The sequence below is a fragment of the Microcaecilia unicolor genome, chromosome 3 (assembly GCF_901765095.1).
Source record: "Microcaecilia unicolor chromosome 3, aMicUni1.1, whole genome shotgun sequence".
NCBI lineage: Eukaryota > Metazoa > Chordata > Amphibia > Gymnophiona > Siphonopidae > Microcaecilia > Microcaecilia unicolor.
In genome coordinates, this window is record NC_044033.1 from 389,011,656 (window position 1) to 389,032,053 (window position 20,398).

The 20,398-nt window shown below is 43.1% G+C and overlaps 1 protein-coding gene across 5 annotated transcripts in view; it reads right to left on the reverse strand.

The window, feature by feature from the left end:
- NCOA1 (nuclear receptor coactivator 1) overlaps positions 1-20,398 on the reverse strand; it is a 660,387-nt gene that overhangs the window by 43,476 nt on the left and 596,513 nt on the right. For all 5 annotated transcript variants that reach the window (XM_030198687.1, XM_030198689.1, XM_030198688.1 and 2 more), the window contains 2 exons: positions 16,268-16,451; positions 1,903-1,992 (listed from right to left, as the gene is read on the reverse strand). In XM_030198687.1, the coding sequence (XP_030054547.1) occupies positions 1,903-1,992; positions 16,268-16,451 (274 nt within the window). The remainder of the gene's footprint in view (positions 1-1,902; positions 1,993-16,267; positions 16,452-20,398) is intronic.

Consider the following 20,398-nt stretch of genomic DNA (forward strand, 5'->3'; position numbering starts at 1 on the left):
GTTGGCGCCTGGACAAGTCAGCGGCATATGCCCCAGGCGGACCAAACGAGCTATGTGACTCAAAAGGCTAGGCCACATGCCCTAAATGCTCTGGTTAGAAACTTGATGCATATAGGTAATTGCTTATTACTGTAAAATGTATACTTGAATGAATTTGATCAATACTGTGAATGTGTTTGCATTTATTAAGTTGTAAAATGCTGCGGTCATAATAAATTCCACTCTTTTCTCTGACAACTTGGTGAGTGTCGATATCCGTCATGTCATGTATGGTGTGGCATGAGAGTGCTTAGGTGCCACCTGCCCAGTTTGTGTAATTCTTGTGATCAGTTTAAATGCTGGAATCAAGACCCCCCACACACACCTCCTTTCTGTTTCTCTTTCCATACTTTTTCTCTATTTCCATAGTTTCTTTTCACTCTTTCTCCTACAATTTCTCCAACTTATCCTACCCCCTACACCTCTGTAAAAATGTACCTCCCACGTCTGTGCCAATTTTAAAATCTTTTATTCTCTCCCACCATTCTCTTTTTCTTGCTATGTCTCTCTCTTGCTTTTCTCTCCCTCCCCCCCAAGTGTTGTGTGAAGCAGTTCCCTACTTTTGCTAATGAGACTATTAGCTACAGTGCACAAGCCTTAATCAGGTTTCACAACAAAACCTTCATTTGCCTCCTCCTGCCCACAGGGGAAAGAGGACCAAGGAGATTTATGGGGAGGGGGAAGCCAAGCTTCTCTTCCTTTGTCCTCTGCTAAAAGGGTGCTGCTGCTGTACAGTACAAAATGCTGTTCAATTATGGCACTCTGCTGCCTCAACCCCAGGTCAGTCATGCATTGTAGGGGAGAGACCATTAGACTCATGCAGTCCTGTAACCTGAAAGAAAATTTGTATGGAAAGGGGCTCTCAGCCCTCAGGATACACCTAGTCTATCAAGTTTTCCAATATCCACAATGTATTTACCCAAGATAGATTTGCACCCAATGGAGGCACTGCATACAATCTCTCTTATATATATTCATTTTTGATACCTGAAAAATCTGACTGGATGATTGTGTCCCAAGGGCTGGGTTGAGAACCACTGTCGTACAGTGATAAACATGCACTATTAAATATTTGTGGAACTCTCCTCCTTAAAACTTTGGTAAAAATAAAAATGAGAATTTTAGCAACAATCAAACATTCCCACAGTACTCTCATAATACGTCATACAAGAAGCAATATGATGTGTACACACAGTGGACTATTTTCAGAAGTTCCGTTATAGATACAGAATGGGAGAAACCATTTTTTTTAAAAGAAAGTTTTCCACACTGCAACGTACACAGGCTTGCATTTTCCCCCCAATTCTATAATCTTGTGTGCGCGGGTTATAGAATAATGACAGGCACATTATATAATTGATAACTTAGGTGCTTAATTGGTGTTAAACAATAATTGGAATTGGCTCTAATTTGCAGTTATGTGCATATCTGCCCTTAGTTGTAAATTCTATAACCTTAGCACATAATTCCTTTAGTGTTAAGAGGAGGTGGACATGGGAGGGGTGTAGCGGGTCAGGGGTGTGCCCAGCAATTATACGTTAAGGTTACAGAATACTGTCAGTTACATTTGTAACTGACAGCAGTTAGGCACCAGCCTTTGACATGGTGTAAGTGCTCATGACTAAAATGTAGACTTGTGCTAGTATTCTATAATGGCAATTACACTCATATAGAAATCATGCTCAGCACTCAGCATTCTAGCATCTAACTTTAGGCAACCTCTATAGAATTACCCCCTTTATGCATAAGAAAGCAGCAGCATTTTTTAGATACAAGATAATAGCTTTGGGGAAAAGAAAGGGCTCATGTTCGATTTCCCTCACATTTTAACCTTTTGTTACTGATTACATATTTGTAACTGACCTGGGCTCCTTCTGCTTCTGTTTTCAGAATATCAGTAGAGGAAAGCTGGTTGCAGTAAAGGCCTGAAGATCTCATTGCAGGATCACTTACCTGTTAAAAATAAAAAGACTTAGTATTGCTCTGAATAAAAATGAAAAAAACAGATTTAACCCTTTCCCCTCTCTCCTAAATATCTATGCCAAATCCTAGTCAACTAAACTGATTCCTAACTAGGAAGCAAGACCATCTCTTCAAAACCTCATTGCTGTAGTATGGTTTTCTTCTGCCCAGTACTGTACCAACAAGTAAAATAAATGAAGAATTTCTCTGCTCTTCACTTTCAGGGCTGCAAAGGACATTAGCTTTGTGCTGAATTAACCAAACTCCTGACACATTTGCTGCAAATATAATTTTTGAATCTATTTGAAAAAGGTGAGAAATCTAATTATGTAATAGCATATGATGAATAAAACCTGCCATGCTGGGTTATAGCAACAGCTCAATGTAGCCATGGACATCACTAGGCATCAACCATCAAGGTCCTGCATTTTTAGGGGGCCACATAAGATTTGTCTCCTCAATCTTCATCTTGCCACTGCTGCCATCATGGCTGGCCCCAAAAAAAGATTGCAGCTAATTGCTTCCACATCTATTCCTCAGCCAGCACTGAGCAACCTCTAAGAGAGTTTTAGCTTATAGTGTGCGAACTCCTGTGCAGTCCTCATGAGACTTAAAAATGATGTGAGCCCATTATGGATTTTCACTTTCTGAAATCCTATGCAGTATAAGCTGAGGAAAAGAACACAGACAATCAAGGGGTATCACTGTCTGTGCGAGTGTGTATGTGTGTGGGGGGGGGGGGGGGGGGGGGGGGGGAGGTGCAGGGGAATAACTGGCAAGTTCAATGATGAGAGAGAGATAATCTTTTGTGGGAGGAGAATAAATAGGGAAAGAGGAGATAGCTCTACAAAGAGGAAGAGCAGGTTAGAAGTATTATTTCCTAGGACTGCTGTCCTGATCAGATTTCTTTCATGAGCACACACAGCATCCCCTCTTACCTTCTCCTTGGTCCTCTTTAATCTGGTCCCAGAGCAGTGGTACCTATGGATCATCTGTTTGAAATGAATGTCATTCACTAATATGAGTGTCCATTAAGTGCACATAGTAGGGCTGTACCGAATATTCGTATTCGATTTGACCCAAATACTGCCCTGATTATTTAAATTTGGCCGAATAGCTATTTAAATTTGAATACGAATAATACAGGGCTCTACGTGCTACAGAAAAACACTTGATCTCTGATTTCACATTGCTTCTTTTATTATTTATGTTAAAGCTCAATGTCCATTATGCATATTCTGTATTTGTTTTCAGCCGAATAATATTTTTCATTATTCGTATTCGGTCGAATAGTAAAATGCTATTCGGTACAGCTCTAGCACATAGTGTGCACTCATTCCCAATAGAATATTCATGCACAATGGTTCACGCATGTACATTTACTCTAAGGAGTGTCTGCACCATGAAAGTAATTTTCAGAAGGTCGCCTAAAGTTAGGCACCAGGATGATGCACATTAAGTGCAGATTTTACAACAGCAATTTTGATGTAACTGCCAATATAGGATACTAGTGCAAGTCTGCATTTATGCGTCAAACTTCAGGTGCAAGCCGTGTAGACTGGTGTGTAAAGTATTCTATAACCTGCACACGTAACTGCCTGACATACCATTGGCCCAACCATGCCCCTACCAGGACTAAAACCCCCTTTACAATTGCACGCTCTGAAATTTGAGCATGCAACTTATAGAATACCGATAGTACACAGTAAACAGGAGGCAAAACTTTGAACCGCGTTCTATTGGTGCATGTATAAATGAATCATCAAGTCTACTTAAATGGTGGACTGCGGACTGTAATACGGAACCTGATGTTGCCATTTTTTTTTCTAACTCTGACACCGTAGCAGGGGATGACTGACTTTCTCCCTCAACCCCCTCCTCTGGCCTCAGGTCCAATGCTCCCTATTTTAAATCCTTTCTCTGCCCAGGTTTTTGGTAGTGACAGCAGTTCACATAGGCCGGTTGTCTGCCTGAGCTTGGAGTCTGCTCCCTGCTGTATCCCGCCGTTGTGGAAGGAGGAAGTTAGGTCAGAAGGGGGCTGGACACAGCAGAGAGCAGATTCCAAGCATGGACAGACAGCCTGTATGAATCACTGTTACTATTGAAGACCTGGGCAAAGAAAGGATTTAAGGTAGAGAGCGCATATAAATGAGACCAGAGTACAAAACTGGGAGGCAAGCTGCCTCGCACATAATCCAGACCCATGCAATAATGGGGTGCGTACAAACGGTGTTTCACTGTATGTATACACAGTCCGTGCTCTTAACAACATTCATTTCCACACAAAAACACAACCAAATGTACAGGATATAAAAACTTTCTGGGTGCCTATCAGTAATGGCAGCAACAAATGCACATGGTTTAATGGGACAAAATCAACAGATTCAGCCAAGAGAAATTTTGTCTCTCAATTTGCTTCATTTCTTTGAAAGCATAAATAAACATGTGGATAAAGGTGAGCCGGTTCATGTAGTGTATCTAGATTTTAAGTAAGTGTCTGACAAAGTCCTTCATGAGAGGCTCCTGAGAAAATTAAAAAGCCATGGGATAGGAGGCAATGTCCTGTTGTGGACTGGGAACTGGTTAATAGAAAACAGAAGGTAGGGTTAAAATGGCCATTTCGCTCAATAGAGGAAGACGAGTAGCGGACTGCCCTGTGGATCTGTACTGGGGCCAGCGATATTTAACATATTTATAAAAAGATCTGGAAGTGGGAATGACGAGTGAGGCGATTAAATCTGCAGATAACACAAAACTATTTCAAAGTTGTTAAAAAAGCATGCAGACTGTGAAAAATTGCAGGAAGCCCTTAGGAACTTGGAAGACTGGGCAGCCAAACAGATGAATTTTTTTTTTAATTTTAAAATTTTTATTGATGACATGCCCATAACATAAAATATCAAACAGTAAGTGTCAACTAGTAAAACAGACATAATGAACGTAGTAAGAGAAAACCCGTTATCATACATTTTACAAATTTATTCCCCCCAGCCCTGCCCTTAATCCTCCCCCTACCCGGTATGTTCTATATAGAACTCTTTATATTTGCAAAAGATCAACGCTAGCAAATACTGTACAGTATAACAGATCAAACTATAAGTTAACCATAAGCATCCTAACCATGTAGAAACCCTCCTAACCAACCTCCCATTTATAAAGGCAAACATTTTGATGAAGGACATACCTCTCAAGAAATAATGAACCAGTGTAAGAACAATGAGAAAATTCCACCAGAGAGGTTTGGATTCTTATAGCCTTCTCTCTGTCAAAGAAATCAGAGGTTGTCTAACTGCAACTATTGAAGTCCATCCCTTAAAAAATAAACAAACAAACAAACAAACAAAAAACACCACCCCAGGAGACCCCCTCAAGACCTAGGACCAACCCTTTACAATGTTCTACAAACTATTTAGGATAAAACTACAATCCCTGGGGGAAAGTGAAAAAATGTAAAGTTCCCAGATTGATAAAAATGTTTCTTACACCTGAAAGATGAGCCTATTCCTCGCTGCTCCCATAATATGTGATGTAATAGATTCCGTCATCCCCAAAAGGACAGGGGAGCAGAGGTAGCCCACACCTTAAGAACTGACCTCTTGCCAAGAAGTGCCATCTTATGAAGAAATTCACGATAGCCTCCTTTCTGAAAAGGGAATGCCTCATTTATCCAGTAGAAACCCAGCTGCCAAAAGGGGAATAGCAGAGCTCAATACTCTTTCCAAATAACGGACAAGCCGAGACCAAAAATTGTGTACCACAGAACAGTCCCACAATGCATGAAAAAAAAATGTGTTGGGATGAACATTTCAAGCAAAGAGGAGTGTCAATGTCTCCTATGTGAAACAGCTGAGTCTGAGAAATATATGCTTGATACAGCACTTTGAGTTGACATTCACTTAAATCAGCCGCTAGCGACCAAGGCCACCAAATCCAATGACTCCGGCGACCTACGTAGATCCTCCACCCATCTATCCCTCACTTGCTCATGATGTAAAATTTTAGTAGAGTCTTATGCAGGGAAGATACTGAAAGATGATCTTGAGCGTATTCTATCGCCATAAACTGTAGCCAAAGCTGTCCTGTCCAAAGACTGAACATAATGACCTAGTTGATGATAGGGGAAACCATCCGTCAATTGAGTTGATATACCTTCCCCCAGCTCTCTCAATGGTACTAAAGAACCGTCAGGATTAAGTATATGTTCTAGCCGGATAATACCCAAGGCTGCCCATCTCCGAAAAGTATTATTCTTTTGACCTAGGCAAAAGTGGGCATTAGGTAGGAGCGGGGAGGTGTGAAGAGACATCCCAGAATTTCGAAAGGGTCTTCCAAAGGTTTCAATAAGATACTGTTCTGTGCAAGAGATGACAAATCTTTAGTAGGGACCTGTAAAAGAAAATTGAGATGTCAAAGTTGAAAAAATTCCCTTTCCTCCAAGTGGGGTGTAGTCCTCCCGGCCCAAAAGCCAGTCTCCCAAGTGCCTAGCGAGACAGGCCAAATTGTACTTACATAGCTTGGGTAAACCCATTCCCCCCACCCTCCAAGGACCCATCAAATAGACCAATGGTACCTTAGGTTTCTTTCCTTCCTGAGAAAAATGAGACACACATCGATAAAGAGTATGAAGATCTTTCTGTCAAAGCTTAAGTGGAAGTAATTGTATCATATATAGCCACTTTGGGAATTCCACCATTTTAAATAAATGAATTCTCCCATGAAGTCCCAAAGGCAGTGCTTGCCAGCTATTTATAATATGCCCATAGCTGAATCCAAAAAACGGGAGACATTAAGATCATATAGCTCTGCAGGTTGCACAGAGAGACGAATCCCAAGATAGTGAAATGAATGTGTTGCCCACCACAAAGGAAACAAGCCCTCCAATCTCTGTGCACATTTTCCGAGAACACAAGAGCCAAAGACTTTTGAAGATTAAGACAAAACCCAGAATAATCCCTGTATTCATGAAATAACTCAAGCAAAGACTCTAGCGAGTGCTGTGGCTCAGTTAAATGAAATAAGAGATTGTCTGCAAAGGCTAAAATTTTAAAGGTTAAAGTTGTAAACTAAAATGTCTCAAATAAGTGGATCCAAAGCTACAACAAAAAGGAGAGAGGAAAGGGGGCAGAGTAGAGAAGATCCCGTTAACCCATATAATTGCCAATGGATCTGAATAAAGGACCCAAACAGCGTCAAGAAAGAACCCTAAGTCTGGAGTGCATTGAACAAGAGAGACCAGTAGACCTGGTCAAAGGCCTTCTCTCCATGTCGAAACTAACAAGAAGAGAAGGGATTTTATGACTATTAGCTATCTCCAAGGATGACAAAATCTTGCACAAATTTTTGGTGGCCGCTAGTCCCACACAAATCCAACTTGGGAATCCACCACCAAACATGGAAGGATCTTGGCCAGGCGATTTGCCCACATCTTGGCAAACAACTTGGCTTCAAAGTTTACCAGAGAGATGGGTCTGTATGAGACAGGAGAGAACAAGGGTCTTTATCTGATTTTAAAAGTATAATTATTAGTGCTGTGCAAAGTGATTCTGGCATGGACCTGTGCTGCATCAATGGTGTAAACACCTGTAATAAAGAGGGCCTGATATAGTCCTGTAAGATCTTGTAAAACTCGACTCTAAAGCCATCTAGTCCCAGTGCCTTATTATGGTCACAGCCACCTACAGTCAAGGCCAACTCATCCTCCGTGAAAGGTGTATTCAGCATTTCTTTCGGAGATGGGATTATCTTGGGTAGTTGTACATTATCTAAATAGAATGAGCTAATTTTTTTATTTTATTTATAGTACATTTCTACTCCACATTTTCCCACACATGCAGGCACAATGTGGCTAACATAGGATACGCAAAAATGACATGACAATAAGAGGAAATGGTAGGAGCTCATACTAGTACCTGCATATTGACACCGAACTCCCGCTACAGCAAAGATTTTCCTCCTAAGATGATACAAAACTAAGTAGCTCTTTTTAAGACTGTTTAATTTCTGTTGTAAACATTATATCATGTAGGAGTGGAGGCAGGGAGTGCAATGATGGTGGAATGGAGTTTTTACTAATTTTGAGCCCTTGGGTCACTGCAATGGACCAAAAAAACTGAGCACAATTAATAATTTTGTTTTCACATTTCTTGTGTTTGAAAAAATAGCTTTATACACTTTAGTTTTGTAATTTATATCGTAATTTCTGGTTTCTCTAAGAAAAATCTTTTGTTTACCTAATTGGAAACAGATATCTTCTCAAAACCCAGTACTATTATCAGCTTATTAAATTTTAACTGCCAGACCCTCAATCATTCTCCTAACTTTCAGAGATCCCTTCTCATTGTTTCTACTCCCTCCAGGGTATCCACTCTATTGGCTATCTTCCTGTCATCTGCAAAAAGGCAAACTTTTCCTTCCAACCCTTCAGCGATATCTCTCACAAATATATTAAACAAAATGGGCACAACCTCCATGGCCTCTCTCACATGGTCTCATCATGTCCAGCATATCTCCTTCTTCTTCCCTCCATCTAGGTAGCCCAGTATGTCCTATCTCTCCTTCTCTCTCCCGATAGTTAGCATTTCCACCCTCTCTCTACTCCTTCCCCTTCTCTCACCCAATCAGCATCTCCCCCTCTCTCTCTCCCCTTCTTTCCCTTCCCCCCCATAGTCAGCATCTACCCCTGTGTCTGCATTTGGTGCCTCATATAACATTTCATAAAAATTAAATACAGGATTGATATCCCCACCGGGAGAAGGTTTTACATCTCATATCAAGTCAACTGCAACACCCTAGAAGGACTCCTCCATGTTTGTTATCAAATGAGAGAGCACTTTGCCACTTTTACTACCATGTAGCTATAACTGATATTTATATCAGGCTAGAGACTTAACCGCCCTCTTGTGTAACAAAGTATTAAGAACACCCTGTGAGGCCATAAGGGCCTCTCTAGCTACAGATGTTTTGTTAGCCCCCAGCGCTATTCACTCACGAATCACCTCTTTTTCTAAGCGTAAGATTTCTTTGTCTCTCATAGCCTTCCAGCGAGCTGCATAAGTAATGATCTCCCCTCAGAGTATTGCCTTGGCCGCATCCCAATAAAGAAGGGATTGTGTCACATGGGCTGCATTGTGCAGTACACAGTCCTTCCATTTATCAATCAAAAAAGAGTGAAATGTGGGGTCCCAATAAAGGTCCAGCAGAAAATACCACCTTCCCAGAATCCTGACTCCAGTAGTCAAATTGAACTTCGCCCATATCATAGCATGATCCAAAATGCCATAAGGGCCTATTTCTGAGGAGGTTAAATATTTGAAAAAAGAGTGAGACACCAGCAGACAGTAAATTCTTGGTTGTATGGCATGAGCTCTGGAGAGATGTATACAATCATGGTCTCCAGTACAAAATAATTGCCAGGAATCCACCACATTCAAGGCAATACACAGGAGCAGTAAACCTTGAGATGGATGAATTTGCTGGTCTCCAGTAGGGTGGGAGCGATCCTGAGCAGGGTCAAAAACTAGACTGAACCATAATGATGTCTTGTTAAGCATAAGGTAATAAAACACTGAAAAATGAGCTTGCGGAGCTACTGCTAGTGATATGCAACTTATCCTTAAAATCGAGCGTGGTACCGGAAGATTGGAGGGTGGCCAATGTAACACCGATTTTTTAAAAAGGCTCCAGGGGAGATCCAGGAAATTATAGACCGGTGAGTCTGACGTCAGTGCCGGGGAAAGTGGTAGAGGCTATTATTAAAAGCAGAATTACAGAGCACATCCGAGGACATGGATTACTGAGACCGAGTCAGCATGGCTTTTGTGTGAGGAAATCTTGCCTGACCAATTTACTTCAATTCTTTGAAGGAGTAAACAAACATGTGGACAAAGGGGAACCGGTTGATATTGTGTATCTGGATTTCCAAAAGGCGTTTGACAAGGTACCTCATGAAAGGCTACAGAGGAAATTGGAGGGTCATGGGATAGGAGGAAATGTCCTATTGTGGATTAAAAACTGGTTGAAGGATAGGAAACAGAGAGTGGGGTTAAATGGGCAGTATTCACAATGGAGAAGGGTAGTTAATGGGGTTCCTCAGGGGTCTGTGCTAGGACCGCTGCTTTTTAATATATTTATAAATGATTTAGAGATGGGAGTAACTAGCGAGGTAATTAAATTTGCTGATGACACAAAGTTATTCAAAGTTGTTAAATCACGACAGGATTGTGAAAAATTACAAGAGGACCTTACGAGACTGGGAGACTGGGCGGCTAAATGGCAGATGACGTTTAATGTGAGCAAGTGCAAGGTGATGCATGTGGGAAAAAAGAACCCGAATTATAGCTACGTCATGCAAGGTTCCACGTTAGGAGTTACAGACCAAGAAAGGGATCTGGGTGTCGTCGTCGATAATACGCTGAAACCTTCTGCTCAGTGTGCTGCTGCGGCTAGGAAAGCAAATAGAATGTTGGGTATTATTAGGAAAGATATGGAAAACAGGTGTGAGGATGTTATAATGCCGTTGTATCGCTCCATGGTGCGACCGCACCTTGAGTATTGTGTTCAATTCTGGTCGCCGCATCTCAAGAAAGATATAGTAGAATTGGAAAAGGTGCAGAGAAGGGCGACTAAAATGATAGCGGGGATGGGACGACTTCCCTGTGAAGAAAGATTAAGGAGGCTAGGGCTATTCAGCTTGGAGAAGAGACGGCTGAGGGGAGACACGATAGAGGTATATAAAATAATGAGTAAAGTGGAACAGGTAGATGTGAAGCGTCTGTTCACGCTTTCCAAAAATACTAGGACTAGGGGGCATGCGATGAAACTACAGTGCAGTAAATTTAAAACAAATCGGAGAAAAGTTTTCTTCACTCAACGTATAATTAAACTCTGGAATTCATTGCCAGAGAAAGTGGTGAAGGCGGTTAGCTTAGCAGAGTTTAAAAAGGGGTTGGACGGTTTCCTAAAGGACAAGTCCATAAACCGCTACTAAATGGACTTAGGAAAAATCCACAATTCCAGGAATAACATGTATAGAATGTTTGTACGTTTGGGAAGCTTGCCAGGTGCCCTTGGCATGGATTGGCCGCTGTCGTGGACAGGATGCTGGGCTCGATGGACCCTTGGTCTTTTCCCAGTATGGCATTACTTATGTAACATTGATCAAACTAGAAAAAATCCTTTATCATAAGAGCTGGCTGCATTCACATTGCATAAAGTCAATAAATGTTTGTTAAGAGTCATCCAAGCCACCACAAATGGGCCTTCAGGCCTTTGAATGACCAATTGTATGTGAAGATCTAGTGACTTCCTAAATGAGAACCCCAGCCTTCCTCCGAGAGGCTGGGGACTCTACCATGGAGCCCACCCACCATTTCTGAAATTTATGGTGTTCCAAGAAAGACAGGTGGGTCTCTTGTAAAAAAGCTATGTCAATTTTGTGACGGTGAAGACATTTTTAAAGGACTCAATTAACGAGTCAGAGAAACTGAATGTAATCTCTATAAACCTGGAAGATGTAATGGGGAAATTTAACAAGTTGAAGAGTAGCAAATCACCTGGACTGGATGGTATTCATCCCAGAGTACTGATAGAATTGAAAAATGAACTTGTAAAACTATTGTTAGTAATATGTAATTTATCTTTAAAATCAAGAATGGTACCAGAAGACTGGAGAGTGGCCAATGCAACGCCAATTTTTAAAAAAGGTTCTAGAGGTGATTAGGGAAATTATAGACCGGTGAGCCTGACGTCGGTGCCGGGCAAAATGGTAGAGATTATTATAAATCCAATTTATGCACATAGTTAAGTAGTCTAAATATAACAACCCTCAGTTGTGTCGAAAAATCACGCCACTGCCCCATCCGATGTGCCAGCACAATTAGCAGAGCGCCATTATTATGCAGCAGGGAAAGAGTGTCTACCAGCCATGTTTCCAAAAATGATTGTAAATCAGGTTCTGGGAGTGTCTCCAGAGTCCCACCAAACGAAGATTATTTCTTCGAGAACGATTTTCTAGCTCACTGAGCTTAGTTTCTAGGATGCAGAGTTGAGCATCTATCTGAGGTCTGTGATCCTCTACGACCCTCAGAGAATCTTCTACATCACTCACCCGCTGCTGCAGCACTGTTGCACATCTTTAGTGATAGTAAAATTAGTTTCCATAGCATCCAATTTGTCCAGGATGCGTTGGAATTGACGTTCCATGGATGATTCCATAGACACACTCACCTCCGAGATGATTTCTGCTGCCCATGCGGAGTTTGGGGAGGGAGACAGAGTCGCAACTTTGTCTGATGTCTTCAGATCAAGCACATGGTTTTTCTCATGACCTTTTTTTTTTTTGCAGATCTATATGCCATCCACCCCCCAAATTCTCACCAAAACCATGTAGGATAGAATGACTATATAAAGATGACTCAAAACCAAAGTGGGGTAATACCAGCGCGGAGAAATGGAAGCAACCAAAGTGGGGTAATACCAGCACGGAGAAATGGAAGCACCTTAGAGCAGGGTAGGCTGGAGCTCCCAAACTTCTGTCTTCACTCCACCATTACTAAACAGGAGTCTCCTAGCAGATGAAATTTAATGTGGACAAGTGCAAAAAGTGAGGCACATTGGGAAGAATAATCCAAATCATATTTACTTAATGCTAGGTTCCACTTTAGGAGTCACCACCCAAAAAAAAAGATCTAGGTGTCATCGTTGACCATACGTCAAAATCTTCTGCTCTGTGTGCAGTGGTGGCGGCCAAAAACGCAAACAAAATGCTAGGAATTATTAGAAAGTAGTAAAAAGGCTAGTTTCTCACACAAATGAAATGGGCGCTAGCAAGGTTTTCCTCGGAGTGTGTACGTTTGAGAGAGTGTGTGTGAGAGTGACTATGTGAGAGAGAGAGAGTGAATGTGTGTGTGTGTGACAGAGAGAGAGAGTGTGGGTGCGAGTGTGTCTGTGAGAGAGAGAGAGTGTGTGAGAGCCAGTGTGTGTGAGAATGTGTGCGATACACAGACTCTCTATGAGACCGAGTGTATGAGATCGACAGAGTGTTTGAGAGTGACTGTGTGACACAGAGAGAGTGAATGTGATACAGTGTGAGACACAGAGTGTGTGAGAGAGAGAGAGAGTGAGAGAGAAAGAGAGAGAGAGAATAGGATTTAACCGAAGTTGTCCGTACTTGAGGTAACTCTGGAGGGAGGCTGTTGTCCGAGTCAGTGGTGTTTCGGGAGGGAGGTTGGTGAGCACGTCAGGCAATCTCGAGCCTTTTCGGGTTTTTTGGCTGTCAAATATGCGCGTGCCAGTTGGGGGGGGGGGGGGGGGGGGTTGGATCAGCCGTGAGCTTGCGATGCCCTGCACAGCAGTAACTCTGGAGGGAGGCTGTTGTCCCAGTCAGTGGTGTTTCGGGAGGGCAGTTGGCGAGCGCGGCAGGTTCAGGAGGGTGGCTGGTGAGCGCGTCAGGCAGTCTTGAGCCTTTTCGTTTTGTGTGGCTATCAAATATGCACGTGCCAGTTGAGGGGTTGGATCAGCTGTGAGGTTCCCCCCCCCCCCCCCCCCCCCCCCCGGGTTCTCGTCATAATGGGTCCAGTGACGTCAGCCTGATCTACGGAGCCTAGCAGATCAACTCAGAGAAAAGCCAGGGACACAGGCAGCAAGACCACAGAACGTTGGAGGTGAGAATTATTATATAGGAAGGGGTAGAAAATAAGACTATCATAATGCCTCTATATTGCTCCATGATGTGACCTCACCTTCAGTACAGTGTGCAATTCTGGTTGCTCTATCTCAAGAAGATACAGTGGAATTAGAAAAGGTTCAAAGAAGAGTGCCCAAAATGATTACAGAGACTCCTTTCATACAAGGAAAGGCTTAAGAGGTTAGGGCTCTTCAGCTTGGAGAAGAGATGACTGAGGGGGGATATGACAGAGGTTTACAAAATCCTCAGTACAGTAGAATGGGTAAATGTAAATTGATTGCATCCTCTTTCAAAAAGTACAAAGATTAGGGGACACGCCATAAAGTTACTTGGATCAGGGAGTACCAAGTGCCGCCTGAACACCAATTTCTCTTCAGCTTGTCATTGCTAGTGTCCTTGCTCATCCCCAGCATTTCATAGTGACAGTGCATAGTTGTGAGAGACAGGCTCACATGCTGCTAACAGAGCGAGCCAAAATGAAGAAGCTGCCTTACTCAGGGGCTGACAGAGCTTGGGAATCCTCATTGGCTAATGTATTTATATTTTGAGATGGGGGGCAGGGTGGGGCAGAGAAAATGTTGTGCCCACCTACTTTGGGCTCAGGCCCATTCAAAACTGACTGTCTGGCTACGCCACTGGCATCACTCTGACGGCATATTTTGTAACAGACAACTTTTGTGAAAACATATGTCCGAGGGTAGGAGCAAGTATTGAGTATTAGGAGAGGAGAATAAAGGAGAGAGGGACTCCAGATTACCAGATTATATTGCGAGGGAAGGAAAAAGAAGGAAGCCTAGGATATTATGCAAAATGAGAAAAATAAGGGGAAGGAGAAGGGAAAGCAGAAAGACAAGGAGAGGACAGTTGGAGATTCAGAAACCACACCCTCTTGAACAGAACTAATTCTTGTACAATCAGACCCATACACACCCCTTCAAATCCACTCAGCCATACATATCCATTCTCATCCCCCACATGTATGTGACCCAAACTTCACATTTGTAAACATCCTTCACTCACTTGAACACTACACTTAGTCACACCTACACTCTACCACCCACTGAAGCATATCACCCCCTCCCGCAAACCCACCTATTCTGTCAACCCCCCTTGCATTTATGTGCAGGCACACAGAGACCCCCAGAAACATACTTGTATAAGCCCTTCCCATCTCCCTATTCACAACATCCACATCAACCTACCCTCTCCTCAATGCATCACATCCACACCAATTCCCTAAATTGCACTGCAATCTATGCTGGATGCAAAGAACAAATTATTAAGAAACTCCAAACTGCCCAAAACACTGCAGCTAGACTAATATTTGGAAAAACAAGATACGAAAGCGTCAAACCCCTACGTGAAAAACTACACTGGCTCCCAATCAAAGAATGAATTGTGTTCAAAATCTGCACCTTGGTTCACAAAATTATTCATGGTGAGGCCCCGATCTACACGGCAGACCTCATAGACTTACCAACCAGAAACAAAAAAATGTCAGCACACACAAATTTAAATCTCCACTACCCAAGCTGAAAAAAGGACTAAAATACAAATCAACATATGCATCCTGCTTCTCCTACATATGCAAACAACTATGGAATACGCTACCAAACGTCATGAGAACAATGCACAACCTAACAAACTTTCGGAAATCATTAAAAACCAATTTGTTCAAAAAGGCATACCATAACGATCCAACCTAAACACCTGAACCCTGCAACACAGCGAAACTTATACCAGAACTGGACAAAACCTAACTCTTCCTATTTGACTACCTAATCTTCTCTGTCACTTATAAAATTTAACTCATTACCACTCTGTATTTTCATACCGGAATTGGCGATCACCATCATGGTACTATGTAAGCCACATTGAGCTTGCAAATAGGTGGGAAAATGTGGGATACAAATGCAACAAATAAATAAATCAATGCAAGTTAAATAATCCTAAAAAGGGAGACTGAGGTCTTGAGAGATTCAACAGTTGGCATCTGGATAAGTGATTAAGTATGCATCCAAGTTTCTTCGAGTCATCTACAATATGATTAGTTTGATTTATATTTCATTATAGCCTCTCTGAGCTTACCAAATCCACAAATAAATTACTGTATGTGTTTGTGAATGAGGCAGTTCACATCTGACCCTAGCCTCATCGCTTCCAAAGATTCATTTCCTTGTTGTTGACAAATTAAGCTGAAGTAGTAGTTAATTATAAAAATTCTCAGTTTAATTTCATAATCATGTATCCCAGACCCCCATTCAGCTAAGCTAAAGTACATTTGCACTGAAAAGTCTCTGCTCTTAGTAGAATCATAGCTAATGTTATTTAGTAAAATCAGGCTGCTTCTATTTTACTAACTTTCTGTTACGATTATTTTTCTATTTTTTAATTTATCTGGAATTCTTTTAAACACCCGTTCCCCTCTAACTGAGAAGTGGAGGAGTGAACTTTTCCCAAATACAGGATAGCAACTGTTTTTGGTGAGTTACCACTGCAGCTACAAAAGCACCTGTAAAGCGTAAGCTAAGTGATATGACCACCTCAGCTGTATGTCAGGGATATGAATGCAGGACCACTAACCTGCTCTGAGCACAGGGAGTTCAGTGCTGGCATTTGCATGGAGTTCATTTGCATCTGTCCGGTCATCTGGTTTATGTTCTGGACGTTTGCATTTCCTCCTGCCATGGACACCGTAATGCTCATGTTGTTATACATTCCCTGTTGGGCAGGTGCGGGTTGGCTCTGCCCTGCTTGGCTGAAAACACTAAGAACCCAGAAATAATATAGGTTATATATATCAAGCTTCCAGCAATAGAAGACAATACAAAAAACACAGGATGAATTCTAGTGAGATTTATCAGAAATTGGGTTCAACCTATGATCAAACTTTACCCTTCAACTTTATTTTACACTACACCCTTTTCTGTCCATAACTAATCTATGTCTAACACTAAGGAAGAGGAAACAAAATAATGTATTCCAATTATTCCGGTTTTTTCAATTAAAACATACAAATAAAGACATCTGCAAATACCAAAAGTAACAACACACACACAACTAAATTCTGACTAAAATTTAACTAAAAACATTGGCAGGAGAAAAACTTCAAGTGGTACACCCCACAAAGATGGTTTTCTCTGTACTGCTGGATTGAAAGCATGGTTTGTGATCATTGACTGGTTCAGGCAGTAATGTGATGTGAAAGTATGAAGCAAGATACAGGAGCTGTTTTGCACATGCTCTACAGTGAATCAGGATTTCAAAAGAATGTAGTTACAGTGGATTTGATGAAGCTTGACTGACTTGGTTAGAGAAGGCTTAGACTGCTCATATCAGAAATGGACACAGATGGCTAGCCAATTAACTGGTAGGTTTCACCACTGGTATGCCAAGTTGGTTGAGATCAAAGGAGATAAACAGCTGCTCAGATTTTCGTTCTTTCCAGATAGGGAGAACTTGTTTATAGCTCAGCAGCATTTGTAAAAACTTCTGTTTTGATGCTTTTGCAATTTAGGATAAAACATTGGTATCACTAGATGAGATGAAAGGGTGTCACCACCTCTGTAAGCAATTTAAGATAAGTGCTGTCATCTACCGCCGTCATCTACCCCCGAGGTCCGCTTCCTCCTGCCGGCTTTTTAAAATATTGCTTCAGCTGGCGGGGGACCCCAACCCCCCGCCAGCCCAGCCGTGGTCTTCTTTAACTTCTTCATCCTCGTCGTGCTGTGAAAGCTGCATGCATCCTTAGTTCCAGTTGGACGGAGTCTGACGTCGCAGTACGTTGACGTTACAACGTGCTGCGACGTCAGACTCCGTTCAACTGGAACTAAGCATGCATGCAGCTTTCAGCACGACGAGGATGAAGAAGTTAAAGAAGACCACGGCTGGGCTGGCGGGGGGTTGGGGCCCCCTGCCAGCTGAAGCAATATTTTAAAAAGCCGGCAGGAGGAAGTGGACCTCGGGGGTAGATGACGGCGGTAGGGGGGTCCGGGGCGAAATCTGCGGGGGCTCAGGCCCCTGTGGCCCCACGCAGATACGCCCCTGACTTGGTCTATAAGGGGCTTGAACTGTAATGTGGCTGAAAATCTCAAAGTCCTATATCCCTGTTGCTTCCCAACATACATGAAGGAAACCAGCACAACTTTGCAGAGGAAGAACATGGCTATTTGATTGTCTATCTGTATCAACACTGTGACTGTGAAGTAGACAGGCAAAACACTGAAGAGTAAAACAATGCTCTTATCGTATATAATAATTCTCACCACCAACGCTCTAATGTGGGACTGCCTGTGTCCGTGGCTCCTGGAGTTGCTGAGCTAGGCTCTGTAGCCAGGATGATGTCACTAACAGCTGATTCCCTGGCAGGGGGAGGAGTAGGGAAACACACAGAGCGTGTTTCCCTACTCCTCCCCTTGCCTGGGAATCAGCTGTCGGTGCGCCGCTCCCTGCCACTTCGGAGCAAGCGGCAGGGAGCGGCGCATTAAAGAACTACAAACGCGGCACCACAGAACCCCCCCCCCCTCGGCGCATCACCCAATCCCCCCCGGCGCATCAAACCCCACTGCCACCCCAGATGCCAGTAGTAACGCTGTCCAGCCACTGCCGCTTCTCCTGTTGAGCAGCAGCGGCCGCTACAAAAAGAAAAGAAGTGATAAATGTTTTTAAACCCAGCCCAAATTATTCGCAAATGCCAGTCTTACAATACAGTCTCTGCAGCCGCTCCTCCTCTCGCCTCCATTTCACTGCCCCTGGAGTAAGACCTCGGTGGAGCGCAGTGACGTGACAGGAGAGAGGAGGAGCGGCTGCAGAGACTGCGTTGTAAGACTCGGGCATTTGCGAATGATTTGGGCTGGGTTTAAAAACATTTATCGCTTCTTTTCTTTTTGTAGCGGCCGCTGCTGCTCAACAGGGGAAGCAGCAGCGGACAGACACCGTTACCACTGGCAGCTGCGGGTGGCGAGGGGGGTTTGATGCGCCGGGGGGGGGGGGGGGGAGGGTTGCTGGACATGGGTTGCTGGAGGGGGAGGAGAGGGAGAGGAGGTTCACTGGACATGGATGGCTGGAGGCGGGGCAGGGAAGAGGGAGGTGGGGAGGGGGTCCTGAGACCAGAGAGGTGAGGGTGGGGGCTCACACTCACTCACTGTCTCTCACATACACTCTCTCTGACACACTCCCTATCACACTCTATCTCTTTCACACACACACACAGTCTAACACACACAGACACTGTCTCTCACACACTGTCTCTCACACAAACACACACGCTGTCTCTGTCTCTCTGACATTCTATAACACACACACTCCATCTCTCACACACACTCTCTCTCTCTCTCAAACATACACACTCCGAAGAAAACCTTGCTAGCACCCGTTTCATTTGTGTCAGAAACAGGCCTTTTTTTACTAGTTTCTAAATAATTGATGTGTGGCATCTTTTCAGCTTTCCACCAAGCTCCTTGCATGAGTCAAGAACCGAAGTAAGTTCCCCAACTGCTGCTGGACACATCTGTTGTCAGAATACAACAATGTTCCAATGGTGCAAAGGGGACAACGTTTTGTAGGTCCGAAGGGCAAATTCTGGAATTGAGAGATTGGATATACTGATTTCAATGAACATAATGCGATTTTCTTATTTTGAATTGAGCAAAGAGATCTGTTTAACATTTGAACACAGTACATTCAATTCTGCATTGTGTCTTGCAGAAATATCTGGCCTGATCTGTATCCAGAAATATCTATGAGCTTTTTTTTGTGGGGGGTTGATTTTCAAAGTTGATGAGAAACTCCATAGTCTGAAGGAGGAAAATTATTATGCTTCTCAGTGAAACAGAGACTGAAGGTGCTGTGAGGAAGAAGAAAGTGGGAAAGGGCTGGACAGCCTACCAGGGTGAAGGAGGGACCTGGCCTCACCAGGTGTACCCTCTAAAGCTGGAACCACTCAGCCTAGCACCCCCAAGCTTATTGAACCAGTTACCCAGAATAGAAGCTGCAGCCAGATGAAGCAGGGAGCAGAGAGAAGACCGTCCACCCGCCTGTGGGAGATAGAAAATACCAAGGATTCCAGGAGCATATCTCTCTATATAAAAAGCAACACCAACGTTCTATGAAGCCTCCAGCCGGAAGTGTGAAGGGGGCAAGATATCCGGTTTCCCTATGAGTGTCTGCCTTGCCCTCTCTGTAACACAGTCAGTGAAGGAAAACAGCAGAGCACGAAATCAAATCGCTGGCTCTGTAACAGTGAAGGACTCAGAGGGGGGAGGGGAGAGAGGCCAGAGGGCAGGGACACACACACTCCCACATGCACACAGAAGAAAACATTGCTAGCCCCCGTTTCATTTGCATCAGAAATGGGGCTTTTTTACTAGTCGTCCAATAATACAGAGTACATATCGATGCTATCTCCACCTGCTGGTAGATGGTCACAACCCACCTGTCTCTGAATTCAACTGCTGCTAACGCTAAGGAACAACGGATTCTACTGTGGTAGCAGCCAATCATCAAGATATTTCATTTATTGTGATTTATTAACTGCTATTATGAAGAGATTGGCCCAATAGAAGTCTGGATACAGCTGAGGCAGTGTTTGAATAGAGCAGCAAGTTATCTGTAGAATGACATTTCCGTCTGCTATCTGGATAAAGTTGAGATAGCTTTTTTTTTTTTTTTTGCTGACTACCTTTATCTGGATAGAGAACTGAATGTTGCCACTAT